General features: G+C 34.3%; 1 protein-coding gene across 1 annotated transcript in view; it reads left to right on the forward strand.

Moving 5' to 3' along the window:
• Window positions 1-14574, forward strand: part of LOC111699421 (alkaline phosphatase) — a gene marked incomplete at its 5' end in the record, with an annotated part of 30590 nt that extends 16016 nt beyond the window's left edge. The window contains 10 exon segments of the mRNA XM_023470098.1: window positions 4527-4600; window positions 4902-4931; window positions 5802-5848; window positions 6082-6136; window positions 6503-6554; window positions 7393-7457; window positions 10202-10260; window positions 11445-11503; window positions 13145-13232; window positions 14299-14574. Coding sequence (XP_023325866.1) covers window positions 4527-4600; window positions 4902-4931; window positions 5802-5848; window positions 6082-6136; window positions 6503-6554; window positions 7393-7457; window positions 10202-10260; window positions 11445-11503; window positions 13145-13232; window positions 14299-14375 — 606 coding nt within the window.
• Window positions 14575-18469: the final 3895 nt, after the last annotated feature.

Genomic DNA, 18469 nt, shown 5'->3' on the forward strand with positions numbered 1-18469 from the left:
GGCTTCTAGACTCCTGGACCTTGTTTGAGCTCCTCCTGCTGAGCCTTATGAGGCTTTAAGAAGACGCCTAATTCAGATGTATTCCCTGAATGATTTCCGGAGGTACCAGGCTTTGCAGAGTTTACCTTTGTTGTCTGACCAATGCCTGACAGAGCTGATGGACAAAATGTTGATCCTCCTCTTTGAAGACAAAGGAATTGAGTCTTTGGAACAAAATCAAATATTTAAACCTTAATATCTTTTGAATTCGATGTTGTAAACCTTTGATATTTCAAACTCAGATTATTTGATCTAGCAGAATTCATAGTTTGAAATATCTAAGGTCTGCAATATTTGGTTCCAAAGATATAGTGATTAGAAAATCAGAGTTTGTGGCAAAGACTCAATTCCTTTGAGCAAATTTGCACTCTTGAGTCTATCAGTGGTCCCAGTGGGATGGCTCATCATGCTGACAAGTTGTGGATGATTTGTGGACGCAGCGTCCCTGTACAAGTTTTATCTGATCAGTTTGAGGACATGTGTGGGTGTTCAGCTGAGAACCTTCAGATAGCTCTCCAGTTCAGTCCCTGCCGATTTAGTGGTCTTTTTTCCTTGCTGATGTCTCCAGCCCATCCTTGGATCTGATTTTCTCTGCCGTCACCATCTGTTAGTGGACATAGTTGGATCCTGCCTTTTAGATGCTTCAACCCTGGAACCGATACCTGCCATTTCCTTGCCTTGTAAACCTGGTAAACATTCAGAACTCTATGTTGCTCTGTTAACAACCACAGAGGAGTTTAGAGATCTTTTAGCTGAGTATCTAGATGAAATCTCTTTTAAAGGGTTTAGTGCTGCTGTTCCTAAGCATCCGGTTTGTCATTCCTTTGCTAAAGCCAGAAGGTTGGATGGTGAGAAGCTCGAGTTTCAGGAAGAAGTTTGATACTGTGGAAGCTGCAGGTGTTATTTGTCGCTCAAACTCTCCTTGGGCCAGCCCCCTACACATGGTACGATGGTTTCTGGTGCCCTTGAGGCAGTTATTACCATTTAAACACAATGACAGTTCCAGATAGATATCCTCTCCCCAACGTGGCTTATTTTACTTCTCATCTCAACAACTGTACTGTGTTTACCAAGTTAGATCTTACCAAGGGTTATTATCATGGTCCAATGGCCAAAGGTGACATTCCAATGATGGTGGTGATAACTCCTTTGGCTCTCTTTAAGGTTCCAACCCTTGTGCATCCAGATACTTCTGCAAAGGTTTCCTTCTCTGTGGATGCCCCTAGTCCTCACATTGGTGCTGTTCTTCAATAAGATGTTGCAGGTTCTTGGGCTCCTCTTGCTTTCTTCTCTAAAAAGATTTCCTCAACCGAGTCCAGATACTCCGCCTTTGCTGGGAGCTTTTTACAGCTTACTTCACTCTCCGCCATTTCCGGTTCCTAAGAGTTTGATTTATTCACCAACCACAAACCTCTAACACACGCCTTGTTTAGGTCTTCTCTACCCTGGTCTGCCATGCAGCAACGCCACTTGTCTTTCCTCTAAGAGTTCAACTGTGATATTCACCATCTCCTTGGTGCAGTTAATGTGGTAGCTGATACCTTATCTGGTCCTGGTCCTGATCCAGATACAGCTGAGGTTCTATCTACACTGTCTCCACCTACTCCTCCTTCAGTTCCAGGAATATCTTATGTAGAAATGTCCTAACTTCAACAGTCTTGTCCTAAAGTCCAAGACCTCCGCCAGTCCTGCACCCTGAAGAGTGAAGATTGTCTCTGTTTCCGTTTCCAGCTTGCCTGGGTTACTCTGTGATGTGTCTACTGGTGTCCACTGTCCCCTAGTTCCAGTGCCTTTGAGAAGAGCAGTGTTTGACTCCTTCTACCAAGTTACTCATCCTGGTAAACGTGCTTCTCAAAGACTGGTTTCCTGCAGTTTTGTCTGGCAGTTCCTAGCAAAGGATGTAAACCTGTGGACTCAATCTTGCTTCAACTGCCAACCGAGTAAGGTCCAGAGTCATGTGAAGTCTCCAGTTTATCATATTCTGGTGCCTGGACAGAGGTTCATGTGGACTTGGTTGGTATTCTTTCTCAGTCCAATGGGTTCTCCAACCTCTTCACCATCATTGATCGTTCAACCAGATGGCTGGAGGCAGTTCCTCTTCACTAAACAACAGCAGAAGATTGTGCTAAAGTTTTTCTTTGCTCATGGATTCCTATGTTTGTAGTGCAATCAGTGATTACCTCTGATCTGCACTGTGTGAGTTCCTTGAAATAATTTACTCTCCTACTACAATCTAATGAATTGAGAAGTTCAATTGTCAACTCAAGGTTTCCCTCCTTGCGCGACTTCCTGGGTCTGATTGGTTACATCATCTTCCTCTAGTTCTACTTGGCCTTCAAAGTGTACCCAGAGAAGATTAGTCAATTTCTCCCTCTGAAGCTGTGTTTGGTTCTCCTATAGTTCTACCATGCAAGTTCCTGGATAGTCCTGAGCTCCCTTCTCCAGAGTATCTCAGATGAGTCTACAGATTATAAAGAATCCTCCTGTTGCTTCGCCTCATCACAACTCAGCTCCACCATGTTCAGTTCCAGCACAAGTTCCTCCAAGTTTGCTCCGGTCAACCCATGTTTTTATCAGAGAAGACTCTTCCAAACCTCCTCTGTCTCCGCTCTACATAGGTAGCTATACCTAGTAGTTTCTTGGACTACAAAATAATTTTCTCTCCTGGTTGGTTCCAAGACTAACTCCGTGTCTGTGGATAGAATGAAGCCAGTAATAGCCTGTAATTGCCCTGGTAGGCTTCCGTTGGCTTAAAGACCTGCCTCTGCTAGCTCTGTCGCCAAGTCTTCATACACCTCTTTCGACAGCTAAAAGTTTAAAGAAGAGGGTTCTCTTTTCTCCTCCAGTCCCTGTACTGTTCTCAGCCCGGAGAAACCCAAGAAGAATAATTAGAGATAAGCATCTTGTTTCTCTCCAATCTCTCAAGATGTTGGGGGGAACCCCTGTGGATGGGCTAGATTGTCGTCTTCCATTTCCGGACCAAGCAACCGCACCAAATATAGATATAGGGTGCTATAAAATCCCATGTTGTAACTTAGATTTCAATATATATATATATATTCATTCTGTTTATTTGTCTCGTTCCTTGCGTCGCTATTATACAAAAGCTTTGTATTGTAGAATACCAATGGATTGTACTGTATGATACTGAAGCATCGCACTGTAGAATACTATTGTATTGAAGAATACTGAAAAAATTGTGTTATGGAATACTGAGATTTGTATTGTAGAATACTGAAGGATTGTATTGTAGATTACTGAAGGATTGTACTGTAGAATACTTAGGATTGTATTGTAGAATACTGAGGATTGTATTGTAGAATACTGAATGATTGTACTGTAGAATACTGAAGGATTGTATTGTAGAATACTGAAGGATTGTATACTGAAGGATTGTACTGTACAATACTGAAGGATTGTATTGTAGAATACAGAAGAGGATTGTATTGTAGAATACTGAAGGATTGTATTGTAGAATACTGAGGATTGTATTGTAGAATATTGAAGGATTGTATTGTAGATTACTGAAGGATTGTACTGTAGAATACTGAAGGATTGTTTATTAGAATACTGAGGATTGTATTGTAGAATACTGAATGATTGTACTGTAGAATACTGAAGGATTGCATAATACAGTACTGAAGGATTGTTTTGTAGAATACTGAAGGATTGTATTGTAGAATACTGAAGTATTGTTTCGTAGAATACTGAGGATAGTACTGTAGAATACTGAAGGATTGTATTTTAGAATACTGAGGATTGTATTGTAGAATACTGAAGGATTGTACTACTGAGGATTGTATTGTAGAATACTGAGATTGTATTGTAGAATACTGAAGGATTGTATTGTAGAATACTGAAGGATTGTATTGTAGAATACTGAAGGATTATATTGTAGAATACTGAACTTTCTCTAAAATATTCATCCCACTCAACTTAGAGATTTTAAACCAAGCTGAAAAAACATCCTTCTGGTTCTAACAAGTCCTTTAGTCAAAATTTTAGGCAAGTCAGTCCAGGGGTTCCTAAGTTATGATTGAACTATACAAACAAACAAACAAAGATTACTACTTTATATATATAGATAGAAGGATTGTATTATAGACATAGAACAGAGATAAGAATAGAAGGGAAATAAAACTATTTCTTCGTATGAATTTGTTCAGTACCTTTGAGTCTAAAAAGAAGTTCAATATGTACAATTCATACGCAATTACATCATAATTATGCAATACGATCCCTGGATGTATCCGTTAAAATTTCTTCTTTTTATAAAGTTTATGCTGAAATAAACTTGTTGTCAGAGAATTCATTTAGAGAAAATAAAATTTTTCTTTTATAAAAAAATGTTTGTTCCAGGGCCCAACATGTTATATAGCTCAAGTTTGTGAAGTACACCCGTAGTCAGGAAACACTAAAACGAAATGGCGGTTTACACTTTTTGCCTAATTCCACTCTATACTTATCAAGATTCTGTTTGATTATAGAGCACTGATGGATATTTTCTGATGGTTGAAGGAGGAAGAATAGATCATGCTCATCATGAAGGATCAGCAGTCAGGAATTAAATCTAATAATTTATCAAAAAAATTGATGCAAATTTTTTTTTCTCGTTTATCCGGGTTCTTTAAACTTGAGTTGAAAAATTATTCTCTGCATTTCGCCGTTTTTTAAAAGAATTTTCGACGCACAAAAATAGAAAAATTTAATGTTTAATAACTTTACTACAGGTTGTCACGTGGATTGTCAATTTTTATTTTCTAAAAGTATTAAACGTCTAATCCTTTGCAGGAAAAAAAGAAACAAGTTCTAATTAATAAATAACTTTTAATGATTCAAATTAGATAGATACAATTAAATAGATCATTGAGTGAAACTCTAGAGCTGGATAGGTAAACTATTATCATGAAGATGGAACTTTTGATTAACAATGGTGTGCATCATGAAGATGGAACTTTTGATTAACATGGTCTGCGTCATGAAGTTGAAACTTTTGGGTTGAGATTCTCGTGATTTAGCATTGATCTCCATCTACGGATTAATTTGATGTTAAAAACATTCTAATTCAGCCTGCTTATAAAAAGTCTCATTAAATTTTTAGACAAGGTCAACTTTGAAGTGTCGCAACGCCTTAGGCTTTAATTTTACCGCTCTAACTCACTTTTGCTTTTCTGTAGACCTTTACATGTACATTTTAGCACTAAGAATTTGTGGTTAGCTTTGGTTTTTAAGAAGTAATTGGCAACATTTTTAAAGATGTTTACTCGAGAGCGTGAGACCTTTAAATTACAGTGTAATGTCCAGAATGAAATTCGGGATTTATGAATGGTACGTTTTAAAAAAATCTGAATATGATTGGCATTTACGTTAACACACAATTGAAGCATACACTATCGGCATCTTGTTATTTTCTCCTTGGATCAAATCAGTCGCAATTTCTTCTTAACAAGTTGTTTTGGTCCAAGTGGTTCGGAGAATCACGTTTTCTCCTTTCATAGCATTAAACAAGTTAATTATATGTTATTAGTACACATTTCGAAAAATGTATAGGCGCAGAATTTCTTCTGGAAAATTGGGGCTTAGGCCTCCCAACCATCGTTCATCCAAGATTTCTCTTAGATTTTTCCACGAATCTACTAATCCAGCATCGATGACGCAAAACCATAGTAATTCAATTTAAACTCAATTTTCCAGGATATTTTAGATTTCACAACTTTTGAATAATCCGTTCTACTCGTATTATCTATTTAAACAATTTCTAGAACTGTAGATCTCATCATGGAGAAAATCAATCTGAAGGATACACTAGGTTAGATTTTTCTTTTTCTTTTCTAATTTATTTTTATGAAAACATTGGCTAAAGGTGGCAGAGGATATAATTATAAACACTATACAGCGGAACTGGAATTTTTAATCTAAAAAACTATTTATCTATTAACAGAATGTCAGTAACCAGAGATTTGTTTGTAAAAAATAAAACTTATTTCCCAAACTAAAGGTACATATTCTATACTTTATATAAGCCTTGTTTTTTTCTTCTAGTTCTGGTGACTGCTGACCATTCACACACAATGACCATGGGTGGATATCCTGGCAGGTAAACCATGTGGATGTCCTAGCAGGTAAACCATGGTGGATATCCTGGCAGGTAAACCATGGTGGATATCTTGGCAGGTAAACCATGAGTGGATATCCTGGTAGGTAAACCATGGAGGATATCCTGGTAGGTAAACCATGGAGGATATCATGGAAGGTAAACTATGAGTGGATATTCTGATACGTAAACCATAGTTGATATCATTTTTCAAGTCATTTAATATACCGCTTAAGCCAGGATGCTAAATCAATCCACGGCTCGTCATATTTTTCTATTTACAACATTCAGATCGTCTTAAAAGTCTCTCACCCTCCCCTCCCCCTCAAGTTGCTCCGTCCAGAATCCAAACCAAACCAAATTTTTCAGGGAAGCCGATATCACAGGTGTAGTGAAAGGGGACGATGGTTGGATTATGAAGGTAAATTATTGAAATTATTATGTTTTTTTAGTTTGTTAATTTTTATCAGGATTCTTATGACTTTAGATTATAATATAAACAATAAGTTTTCAAAAAAGCAAAACTTTATATTAAGAAATTCGGCCATAAAGGGTCCCTAGACTATCTGATATTGCAGGGGGAAGAATAATATACCATTCTTTATAATTTTAAAAACTGATGTTTTCAATTGTGGGTTCTCTACAAAAATGACTTGCGCATTTTTACTGGAGAAAAATCTTTGTGAATTATCAGAATTAAACACTTTAAACTCTAGGAAAACGTCGATATCTTCCACATTATAGATTATAGAAAGGTTCCAAGGGATCGTTCCAAAAAGTCTGCTCTGATATATTGGTAATCCGCTGTTTATAGAGATGTTATTGAATCTAAACTATAGATATTTTATCCAAACCTTTAAGCAGTATTTGTAGATTTAAGTTTCGAATACCAATTAAATTCCCAATATCCTAAAACAAACATAAACTTAGTTCATCAAAGAATATGATATAATCAGATGGAAAGAGAATAATAAGAATAACATATTAAAATCTAACCTGGGAATCCAGCTTTGCCAGGAGACTAAGTGTTTCCTATAAAAGCCAACCAACTCAACTGAGAATATTTAAACAAAACTAAAAACATTACTGTGGTTCTTACGAGTTCTTCAATAAAAATTTGAGTCAAATCGGTCAAAGGGTTTGGACATACAAACACAAACAGGGATTATCTCTTCATTTATTATGATTGCAGTTACTTTGTTATACATTCTTAAAAATATCTTCGGAACCAAATTATGAATAATTTGTCGTTCTTTAAGGGAATGGATGGACACCCTTTCCCTATACTAGGATACGCCAACGGACCAGGTTTCCTTAATCTCAGGTATTAGCGCAATAAACCCACTTTTATCTTTCAAATAAAAATGCTCTTATGAAAAATGTTGCTGATCCTGTTCGTACGATCTGAATCTAGAAAATTGTTTAAGTATAAATGTAAAACAAAATTTGTTAAACCTCATCAAAAAATATATTATAGTAGATCTATATATGGGTAAAAAGTTTGTTTTCGGCAATCACATTTATTCAAAAGTTGCAATATCCAACGCGTTTTATGCAACTGAATTAGGCGGCTGAACTGTTGTGTTTAGAATTGTAATGTTCTCAAAGAAGCAGAATTTCTTGACACATGAGAGAGGACTTAAAAGTCGTCTTTTTATTTCAAATTATTTCGGCATTTATTCGTTAATCTAATTTTTCGCATTTGAAAAAGAAATCACAAAAAAAACCTAGTCCTGTCATATCCAATATGTTGTCTGCCTTTTCTAAGCTTTCAAAATAAACAGAGATATTAAAAACTTCGTTTAGATTTCAATTTGTTTAATAAAATCAAAATTGTCTAGTTCTGAAGGAAAGCACGATATCTACGGTAATTTTATAAAAAACTAAATAGACAGCGCACATTTTGGAATTGGCAGGTGTCTTTGTGATTATTGTTTCAAGAATACTAATTGTAAAATTAGGTTAAAATCTCACAGAATTATTTCAAAGATCACAGACAATTTTCAGATGTCTCTCAATTGTCAAGAACTGAATGAATTTGAGCTAGGTCACTGAACCACCTTCAGCCAAATCAACAATCTTAAAGCACCCTTTGTCCTGATTTAAAACTAATCATGGGCAAATCCTGAACCACCGATTCAAAATACGTAGTTGAACCGTCTGTAGCTCAAATTCAATGAATCCGGTTCCAGGGATTTAATGATGTGTGATTACAAAATCTAATATCCAGCTATTTCCAAAGAAAAAGATAATAAGGATTAGGTATAACTTACAAGTATTCATTACACTAAAGTTGTTGATTAATTAAATGAATAATCTCGGATAAGTATTCATAACAACTTTAATGGCCATAATAATACGTATCAAGGTTTTTTAGTATAATTTGAGTAATGGACAGTAAAATCCGTTAATGACTATAGAGGCGAGCGTAGTGACTGTCGTTTACTTAGGAAACGATTTTTTTCTAGGGGGTGGGGGGTGGGGGAGCTTAGCCCCATAGCCCCCCGGATTACTCCTCTGATTGGAGCACATCGAGAGTAAGCAACCTTAATAAATAACCTTGATACAATACACTAAAGATGAACATAAATACACAATAATAACGAAATTTTCAGAGACAAATGGAGAATTATCAATCGAATCAATGTCAAAATATTTAAAAAAAATTTTGCTACATTTCATACAGAGGGGTCATAGCGGGGTTCATGTACACCACGAGGTATGGAATCCTGGACCCCATGAGCCTCTGCAATGCACACATGAGCCTCCCAGATTTGCTAGGCAGACCGAGCCTCCACTATGAAGATCAAAGATTATAAAAGATGAAATGAAATTCAAATTTTTTTCTCTAAAGATTTTTCTTTTCATGTAAAGAATATACCACTATATTTATAACATTTTTCATCACACATAAAACCAAGATTTAAAAAAAGTTGTTCTGTATGATGGAGCCTCGTTCACTGCATAGCGGAGGCACGGTCTGCATAGTGGAGGCTTGGTCTGCCTAGCAAATCTGGGAGGCTCGTGTCTGCATAGCGGAGGCTCATGGCGTTCGGGGTTTCCCTCCCTCACACCACACGGTACATACCAGTTCATTTCATGTACCGGGCCGAATTTCAGCTAGTGGAGGGCAAGCAGTACAGTACAAATACAGACTATATGAGGCAAAACGGGACTGTACGCGAAATGAACTATCCCTTTCTAGTTGAAATTTATGTGACTATTGCATAACTTTAACGTGCAGTTTTAAAAATGTAATAATCTTGTTTAGATTTTCACCTTGCATTTCTGACATTTTTTATAACAGTTTTGGCGATATACAGTGGTCGGAGTTTATATCAATACAATGAAGACGACTGTTCTATTGAAAAACTTATTATATTAAAAGTAAACCAAAGAGTCGAGTTTTTAATTGAAAGCTTCTCTTTGTTTCCATATGTTTTCATGCTGCTCGTACAAAACCAAAGAGAATAGATTAATAAAGAGCGGAATTAACTCGAAAAAAGTGTACAACAGCCATTTTGTTGTACAGTTTTCATACTGCAGGTGTAATTCACACATTTTTGCAATATAATCTTTTGGGCCCTGGAACAATTCTTGTTAACAGTTATTTAACAAATCAACTTTTTTTGTTAAATTGGGTCTTCAACACTGCACAAGTCTGTGTTTAATTTTTATTAGATTATTCAATTTCAGAATTTTAGTGTAAAAGTCGTCTTCTTATTCCACAGTTTTATAGGTCCCACTGTAGGAACATGTTTCTTAATAAAAACAAAACTTTTATGTGAAATTGTTTCTTCTTATTTTCAAAAGTGTACTAAAAGATGTCCTTTTTTATCTTAAAATTGATAATTTCTAAATGCAAAGCCTGCTTATCTTTAAGAGATTTTACAGCAGAGATAAAATTGACATAATTATTCCGTTTTAAGAAAACAAAATGACGATCTTTCTCTTTGTTATTGTTACAGAGTTAAAGCTAGGTTCAATGGTTGTAAATCGAACATGTTGCTCTTTAAATAGAGGAATATATGGAGACAGCCCCTTTATTTGATTCATTATTTACTCTAGAGTAAAAGAGAACCAGACAAAGGGGAACTGGGAGAGTATAGAAAGATCGAATAATTTAGGTAAATATAAAGAATTCAAAGTTCTAGGATCTAGTTTATTATTCAGTCAGAACTCTTGTTTTGCTTCATCTCGATCTTTTGTTAATCTGCAGTTTAATTTAAACTGTATATTTGATTTCGAGCATGGCAATCTTATCCAGTCAGGGGTTAAAGACTTTCATCAGTAAAAGTTGGAAACTGGATATCGAAATCAATACTTGATCTCGAACTTTTATCAATCTTCAGATTAATCTAATCTTTATTCAATGGTAATCGTATTATGTCAGGGGTTAAAGGGGGGCTTTGATCAATGGAGCTAAGTAATTGCTTGAAAGTACGAAGTAAAACGTTTTTAAAAATGATTTTACAAAAATGTTTAAAAATAACTGTACTAAAATATTTGTATTTTTTAACAAAAATTGTACTATTGTACTAGAGTATTTGTATTTTTTAACCAAAAATTGTACTATTGTACTAAAATCTTTGTATTTTTTAACAAAAATTGTACTATTGTACTAAATATTTGTAATTTTAACAAAAATTATACTATTGTACTAAATTATTTGTACTTTTTAACAAACATTGTACTTTTGTACTAAAATATTTGTATTTTTTAACAAAAATTGTACTATTGTACTAAATATTTGTAATTTTAACAAAAATTATACTATTGTACTAAAATATTTGTATTTTTCAACAAAAATTGTACTATTGTGCTAAAATATTTGTATTTTTTAACAAAAATTGTATTATTGTACTTAAAAATTATTTGTATTTTTTAATAAAAATTGTGCTATTACACTAAAATATTTGTATTTTTTAACAAAAATTGTACTATTGTACTAAATATTTGTATTTTTTAACAAAATTGTATTATTGTACTAAATATTTGTATTTTTTAACAAAAATTGTACTATTGTACTAAAATATTTGTAATTTTTAACAAAAATTGTACTATTGTACTAAAATATTTGTATTTTTAAACAAAAATTGTACTATTGTACTAAAATATTTGTATTTTATAACAAAAATTGTACTATTGGACAAAAATATTTGTATTTTTTATCAAATATTGTACTATTGTACTAAAATATTTGTATTTTTTAACAAAATTGTACTATTGCACTAAATATTTGCAATTTTAACAAAAATTGTACTATTGTACTAAAATATTTGTATTTTTTAACAAATAATTGTAATTTTAGCTGAAGGAGATTCTGCCCATTATGCGTACAATCAACCAAGTGGGATTCCCTTGAAAACGGTAACTCTTCTTTTCTATCCTATCCTGTAGGCGTAATTTCAAGTGATGAAGTATGAATAATATACCTATTAAAGAGACTGTAGACGAATTTCAAGTGATAAAATATGAATAATATACCTATTAAAGAGACTGTAGGCGTAATTTCAAGTGATGAAGTATGAATAATATACCTATTAAAGAGACTGTAGACGAATTTCAAGTGATAAAATATGAATAATATACCTATTAAAGAGACTGTAGGCGTAATTTCAAGTGATGAAGTATGAATAATATACCTATTAAAGAGACTGTAGNCCTAAAATAATAAAAAATAAATAAAAATAATTTTGATGAAAGCATGTATAAAAGTGATACGAGGGGGGGGGGTCCAAAAATCGTTCACTAGGACAGACCCCAACCGCAATTCCTTGCATTATACCCTTGTTGATTGACAGCTTCTGTTTGTCTACATGTTTGCTGTTTAAAAACTTGGTAAAATAAAAAAAATAAATAGAAAGCCGCTATTATTTTATTCATTATACGACGACGATTGTATTATACATGATACACGTGCATGTATAAATACAAAATACAATTAATGTATTTTCAGAAATGTCAAATACTTGTTAGAAGGTTTTCTACTAAAATAATTGCTACGCATATATTTGATGAATATACCATGATTTAAAAAAGATTTAAAATTAAAATGTCAGATTTTAGAATTTCTTGAGAATTTTGAATTTCAAGAGCGTGTCCATCAATTCCTAACGATATGTCAATTAGACTTAAATCATCTATAAACATGAAAATTGGAAATCAGAAAATTATGATATATAGATCGTACATAGACCGTACATCCATGTGAGTAATTTGATAAATATAGACCGTATATTTCAAGTTTTTATTCAGTATGACGTCTTAAATTTATATATTTTTTCCACCAATAAAATTTCGTTATAGTTAATAATCATTAATATAATTCTTCAGGAGAAAATATTTAAATATGAATAACAAAACATTATCGTTTATAATAACGATAATAATAAATAATTATTATTTCAAATTTATTTCCGAATTAAATTGGTGTAACTGCTTCAGCAGTTTTTAAGCAATATAAAACTGTGGTTTTCTCGACTATTTTAAATTTTGAACAAAGACAAAGACATTCTTCAGAGCTCGGATCTTTTGTGTGCATAGTCTTGATCTGGTATTTTTTATCCCTATATCCAATGTGGACACTTTTAAATTGGAGGATCAATCCTCATGATCTCTCAATTAAAAGTTGTACGATAGTGCCACTTTAAAATGATGTTAATTCGTAAGTCTGCATAAGATGGAGATACCGAGTTCACATTGGAATAGTTCTGACCTCTGGGACTGTATTTAATGAATTTAAGTTATAGGTCGTTGAACTATATCTACCGTCGAATCAAATATAGGTCGTTGAACTATATCTACCGTCGAATCAAATATAGGTCGTTGAACTATATCTACCGTCGAATCAAATACTTCTCTATAGTTCTACACTCTACAGGTGTATTTATAAAATCCTAAATCAACGATTCAAGTATACGCGGTTGAAACGTCTCTAGACCTGGCTCAAATTCATAAAATTCGGTCACGAATATTCATTTATCGTTCTAATTGTTAAAATCTATAAAGGAAACGCATGGTGGAGATGATGTAGGTATCTGGGGTATAGGTCCTCTCACACATCTTCTTCATTCTACACATGAACAAACATATATAGGTCAGTTGTACCAACATGGTGGACCATATTCATACAGTGGTAATCAGAAAATAGTGGAACGATTGTCGTCTTCTTTCTTTCCTTTAAATATTATATATTGTACTTTATTTCTAACATGTTTTATATAAAAGTTTGTTTCTTTGCATTTCAGATCATAACTCATGAACCCCTTGACCGATTTGCCTCACATTTTGGTTGAGTAACTAATTAGAATGTTTTTTTTTAATTTGATTATTTGTTTAGGTCTCCATGCAAAGTTGGGTTACCAAGCTAGTTTTTGTTTATTTATGCACAAATTACAAAAGTCCTTTGTGACATCTTTATGCAGAAAACATTCAGATGATTATCATTCCATCGTTTTTTAGTTCCTACTGATGCAATCCTAATTATGCTAGTCTGTCATGATTTTTCCCAATTATGCAGTAAATACCCGACGGCTACGTGACGTCAAAGTTAAAAATATGCGAATGAAAGGAATTGAGTTGTTGCCACAAACTCTGATTTTCTAATCCCTATATCTTTGCAACCCAATGTAGTAGACCTTAGATATTTCAAAATGTGAATTGTTATAGATCAAATAATCTTAGTTTTTAATATTAAAGGTTTACACAATCAGCTAGCAAAGATGTAGGGATTAAAAAATTAGAGTTTGTGGCAAAAACTCAACTCCTTTGTTGGTATTAAAAGGGTCGGATACAGCCGGAGAGCATTTCTCCCCTGAAGAACTGTGCGTTTTCCACAATCCAATTACAATATATTTGCAACCTGATGGTGTAAACGTTGAATATTTGATCGAAAAGAAATCATAGATTGAAAAATCAAAGATTACGACATCAGGTTCTTAAGATATAGGGATAAGAAAATCATAGTTTGTGGCAAAAACTCAGAGTTTGAATGATTCTGTTGCTCCCCTCTAATAAATTCCTGTATTCGTCCCTGTGATTGGTTTTTAACAGCTTGTAATCTAACCTAACCTAATCTAATCTAATCTAAACCTTATAATCGTGTGTTTTAAAGTTTTTTCTATGAGAATGATTAGGTTTTTTAAATCTATGTTTTGTTTTAGCTCATCTGATGTCCCTGGCTGGTTGTATTGGTCCGTACAAAGATACCCCTAGATGTACAGCACTACATAGAACATAAACTCTACAGCATTATCTACAAAATAAACTGTACAGCACTACATAGAAAATAAACTCTACAGCACTACATAGAAAATAAACTCTACAGCATTATCTACAAAATAAACTGTACAGCATTATCTACCTAGAAAATAACCTGTACAGCATTACCAAGAAAATAACCTGTACAGCATTATCTAAAAATAAACTGTACAGCATTATCTAGAAAATAACCTGTACAGCATTATCTAAAAAATAAACTGTACAGCATTATTTACAACATAAACTGTACAGCATTATCTAGAAAATAAACTGTACAGCACTATCTACAAAGAAAATAAACTGTACAGCATTATCTAAAAAATAAACTGTACAGCATTATCTAGAAAATAAACTGTACAGCATTATCTAAAAAATAAACTGTTCAGCATTATCTAGAAAATAAACAGTACAACACTACTTAGAAAGTAAACTGTACAGCACAATAACTTAAAAAATAAACTGTACAGTGTAAGTTTACAGTACTACGTTACAGTAATTTAAAAACCGAATATATACCATTGCTAAATTCTAGATTCAATTTGATGACAGCAAACTTTCAAAAAAACTGTAGAGAAAAGAATATTTTTTTTGAGACTAATAAAAAATACCTGGAATTGTTAGATTTACAATCTGAACAAAATTAAATGTAAATTGGAACCCCTATAGAGAACTAAGATTTGTTCAAAAATTACTTTTTAAGAAAGGAATACACCCCCCCCCCAAAAAAAAATTAAATGATTACTTTTTATTCGTTTTCTAATATGTGTTCCAATTAAGTGAACCAGGAACCTAGAGTATGGAACGAATGGTCCAGGAACCCCGGATATAGAATGAATAAAGTCTAGGAACCCCGGATATAAAATGTATAAGGTCCAGGAACCCCGGATAAAGAATGTAAAAGGCCCAGGAACCCCGGATATAGAGTATAAAAATTCCAGCCCGGATCTAGAATCAGTAAGGTCCAGTAACCCTGGATTATGTATAAGGTCCAGGAACCCCGGATATAGAATGAATAGGATCCAGGAACCCCCAAATACAGATTGAATAAAGTCCAGGAACCCCGGATGTAGAATTCAAAAGGTCCAGGAACCCTGGATATAGAATGTATAAGGTCCAGGAACCCCGGATATGCTGATTCCATGGTAACAATAGAATGTTTAAGGTCAGGGAACCCCGGATATAGAAGGTATAAGGTTTAGGAACTCCGGATATAGGATGAATAAGGTCCAGGAACCCCGGATATAGAAAGTAAAAGGAACGGAAGGGAGCGGATATTAGATTTGACATTTGCCTGGACCCTGGGTGTTCTCAGGGACAGTCATTAATTTTATAAGTTTTCTCACCAGATTTCTGTCAAGTGCTCTACAACAGGTCACATGACAAGCTCACCGACACAGCTAGTTGAGTATATTCTCTGTGTGTTCAAGCTAATCGAGTTAAGAATGTAATATTGGATATTTCTTGACACGCTAGAGTTTCAGACAAATATTTAACGTGAGACTCAAATATTTTACAATACTTGACATTGTGTGATATATGGGAGAGGAAAACTTTCATTTATTGTTGAAAGGAAAAAAAGTAAAATTTTTTTTAGCTTTAAACGGGTTTCCATTTTCTTGACCCAAAGGGTAACGTGGCGCAACGAGGGGGCGAACTTGATTTCGCCGCCCCCCCTCAACATATTTCGCCCTACCCCTCATTCTAATCTGATATGATCATGATTGTGACCATCATTTATCAAATTTTCCCAATAAAAGAAAAAAATTTCATTTTAGTAGAATTTCTTAATATTTTCACCTTTTTTAACTTGAAAAAAGGAAATCAGACTTAGTTTATCTACATTTATTTATGCACATACATCTAAACAGTTTGTTTTTAATCTTCCTGACAGAAACAATCTCAAGGAATAATAATTGTCATATAAAACATTTTTCAAAAAGTGAATATTTGCAAATTATCTTTTTTCCATCTCATGATCGGAGTTCGTTTCCCTTTTTTTGTCCATTTGACAGCCCAATTTTTTAAATAATCTTTTTTGTTTGTGGTTTTTAACAATTTTTTTTTTATCCATTTTGATGGTTATTATATCGATAGAACTAATGAGGGTCAACCAAAACCGAAATATATTTTAAATTAAATGTGGAACTAACATCTACTTTTTTTTACACTACAGAGGTTTGGTCCATCATACTATATATTTAAGGATGCAGAAAACTGAAAGTTTTCGACACGGGGGGGGTCTAGTTTCACCTCCCCCAAACCCTTGAAACACCCCCCCCCCCTCTCACAAAAGTGATAGCTCACGCACCTCTGACCTATTAGCAAAAGTAAATTAGACCCAAAGTCTGACCGCGTCAACCTTGTTGCACCAGCTAGTCCTTTCGAGTGTCTGCTTTACTAACCCAATGTCCGGCCGATACAGTACAAACTGGGACCAAAAAGGTTGACCCGGCTCGGAAATTCAAATGTACTACGACTGCCCATGAGCTGCGCCCCCGCCAAAGGGCATATCTGTTGTTTCTAGGGAAACGATTAACCCCCAGTTCATCATTTGTTGCAGTGTATCTGTGTTCTGTATTCATCAATATTATAAAAAAATATTAAATATCTAATTCAGGAAATTGAAGCCATGTACATGTTTTCCACAGGAGAAATCCTACACTAATTCCATATTTGTAATTTTTCATTTTAAGAGACTGTTTAAATAAAAATAAGTGTTATGAGGATTGGAATCAAATACTGCTCAAAGCGTATAAAGCCTTTGATCTCTTTCCATTGTAAAGAATTGATGGAGATCATTTATATTTAGATTCATATTTATATTCATTTGAAATTAATTTCGAAAGAAGACAAGACCGAATATTGGGAAACCCAAGTCAGAAATAATTCTGCAGCTTTTTTCACTACTTGCACAATTTTGTTACATCTGTCAGTACTTTTATGACAAAAAAAAGAGTGAGAGAAACAAGTTTAGACTTTTTTGTTTTGGACACCCTAGATGTTGTGTAACACCCTGTTTCTGTTTTGGACACCCTGAAGATGTTGTGGAACACCCTGTTTCTGTTTTGGACACCCTGAAGATGTTTGGAACACCCTGTTTCTCTTTTTGACACCCTGTAGATGTTGTGGGACATCTTGTTTCTCTTTGGACACCCTGTAGATGATGTGGAAAACACATTGTTTCTGATTTGGACACCCTGTAAATGTTGTAAGACACCCTGTTTCTGTTTTGGACACCTTGTAGATGTTTTGGGACACCTTGTTTCTATTTTGGACACCCTGTAAATGTTTTGGGACGCCTTGTTTCTGTTTTGTACACCCTGTAAATGTTTTCGGACACCTTGTTTCTGTTTTGGACACCCTGTAAATGGTGGGAAACCTTGCTTCTGTTTTGGACACCCTGTAGATGATGTGGACACCTTGTTTCTGTTTTGGACACCCTGTAGATGATGTGGAACACCTTGTTTCTGTTTTGGACACCCTGTAGATGTTGTGGAACACCCTGTTTCTGTTTTGGACACCCTGTAGATAATGTGGAACACCTTGTTTCTGTTTTGGACACCCTGAAGATGTTGTGGGACACCCTGTTTCTGTTTTGGACACCCTGAAGATGATGTGGAACACCTTGTTTCTGTTTTGAAGACTCTGTAGATGATGTGGAACACCTTGTTTCTGTTTTGAAGACTCTGTAGATGATGTGGGGCACTCTCAACATAATTAAACACCCAGTAAATTATACGGAAAGCCCGTAGATGTTCTGGGATTGATCGGAAGTGAAGATACAAGTGTATCCCAGACTATTTACATATATATACAATATTATTCAAATGTGTCTTTGTTTCTGGTTTGGAAACTTTACTCTTCAAAGGGTGCACTATATATAACTGTGTATACTACATACAATGAAGTGTATTACAGGAGAAGATATCCTTTGTTCAGTCTTTAGGTTTTACACATAAAGAAAGGAAACGAAGAGGTAAAGCTTACCTCAGATGTACTCAATCGACCTCTCCTTTATATAAAGAGAATTCGAGGATGTTGACTGCAAACATTTGACAATTTTCTAATTTGAAG

This window comes from Eurytemora carolleeae, unplaced genomic scaffold (genome assembly GCF_000591075.1).
Source record: "Eurytemora carolleeae unplaced genomic scaffold, Eaff_2.0 scaffold25, whole genome shotgun sequence".
NCBI lineage: Eukaryota > Metazoa > Arthropoda > Copepoda > Calanoida > Temoridae > Eurytemora > Eurytemora carolleeae.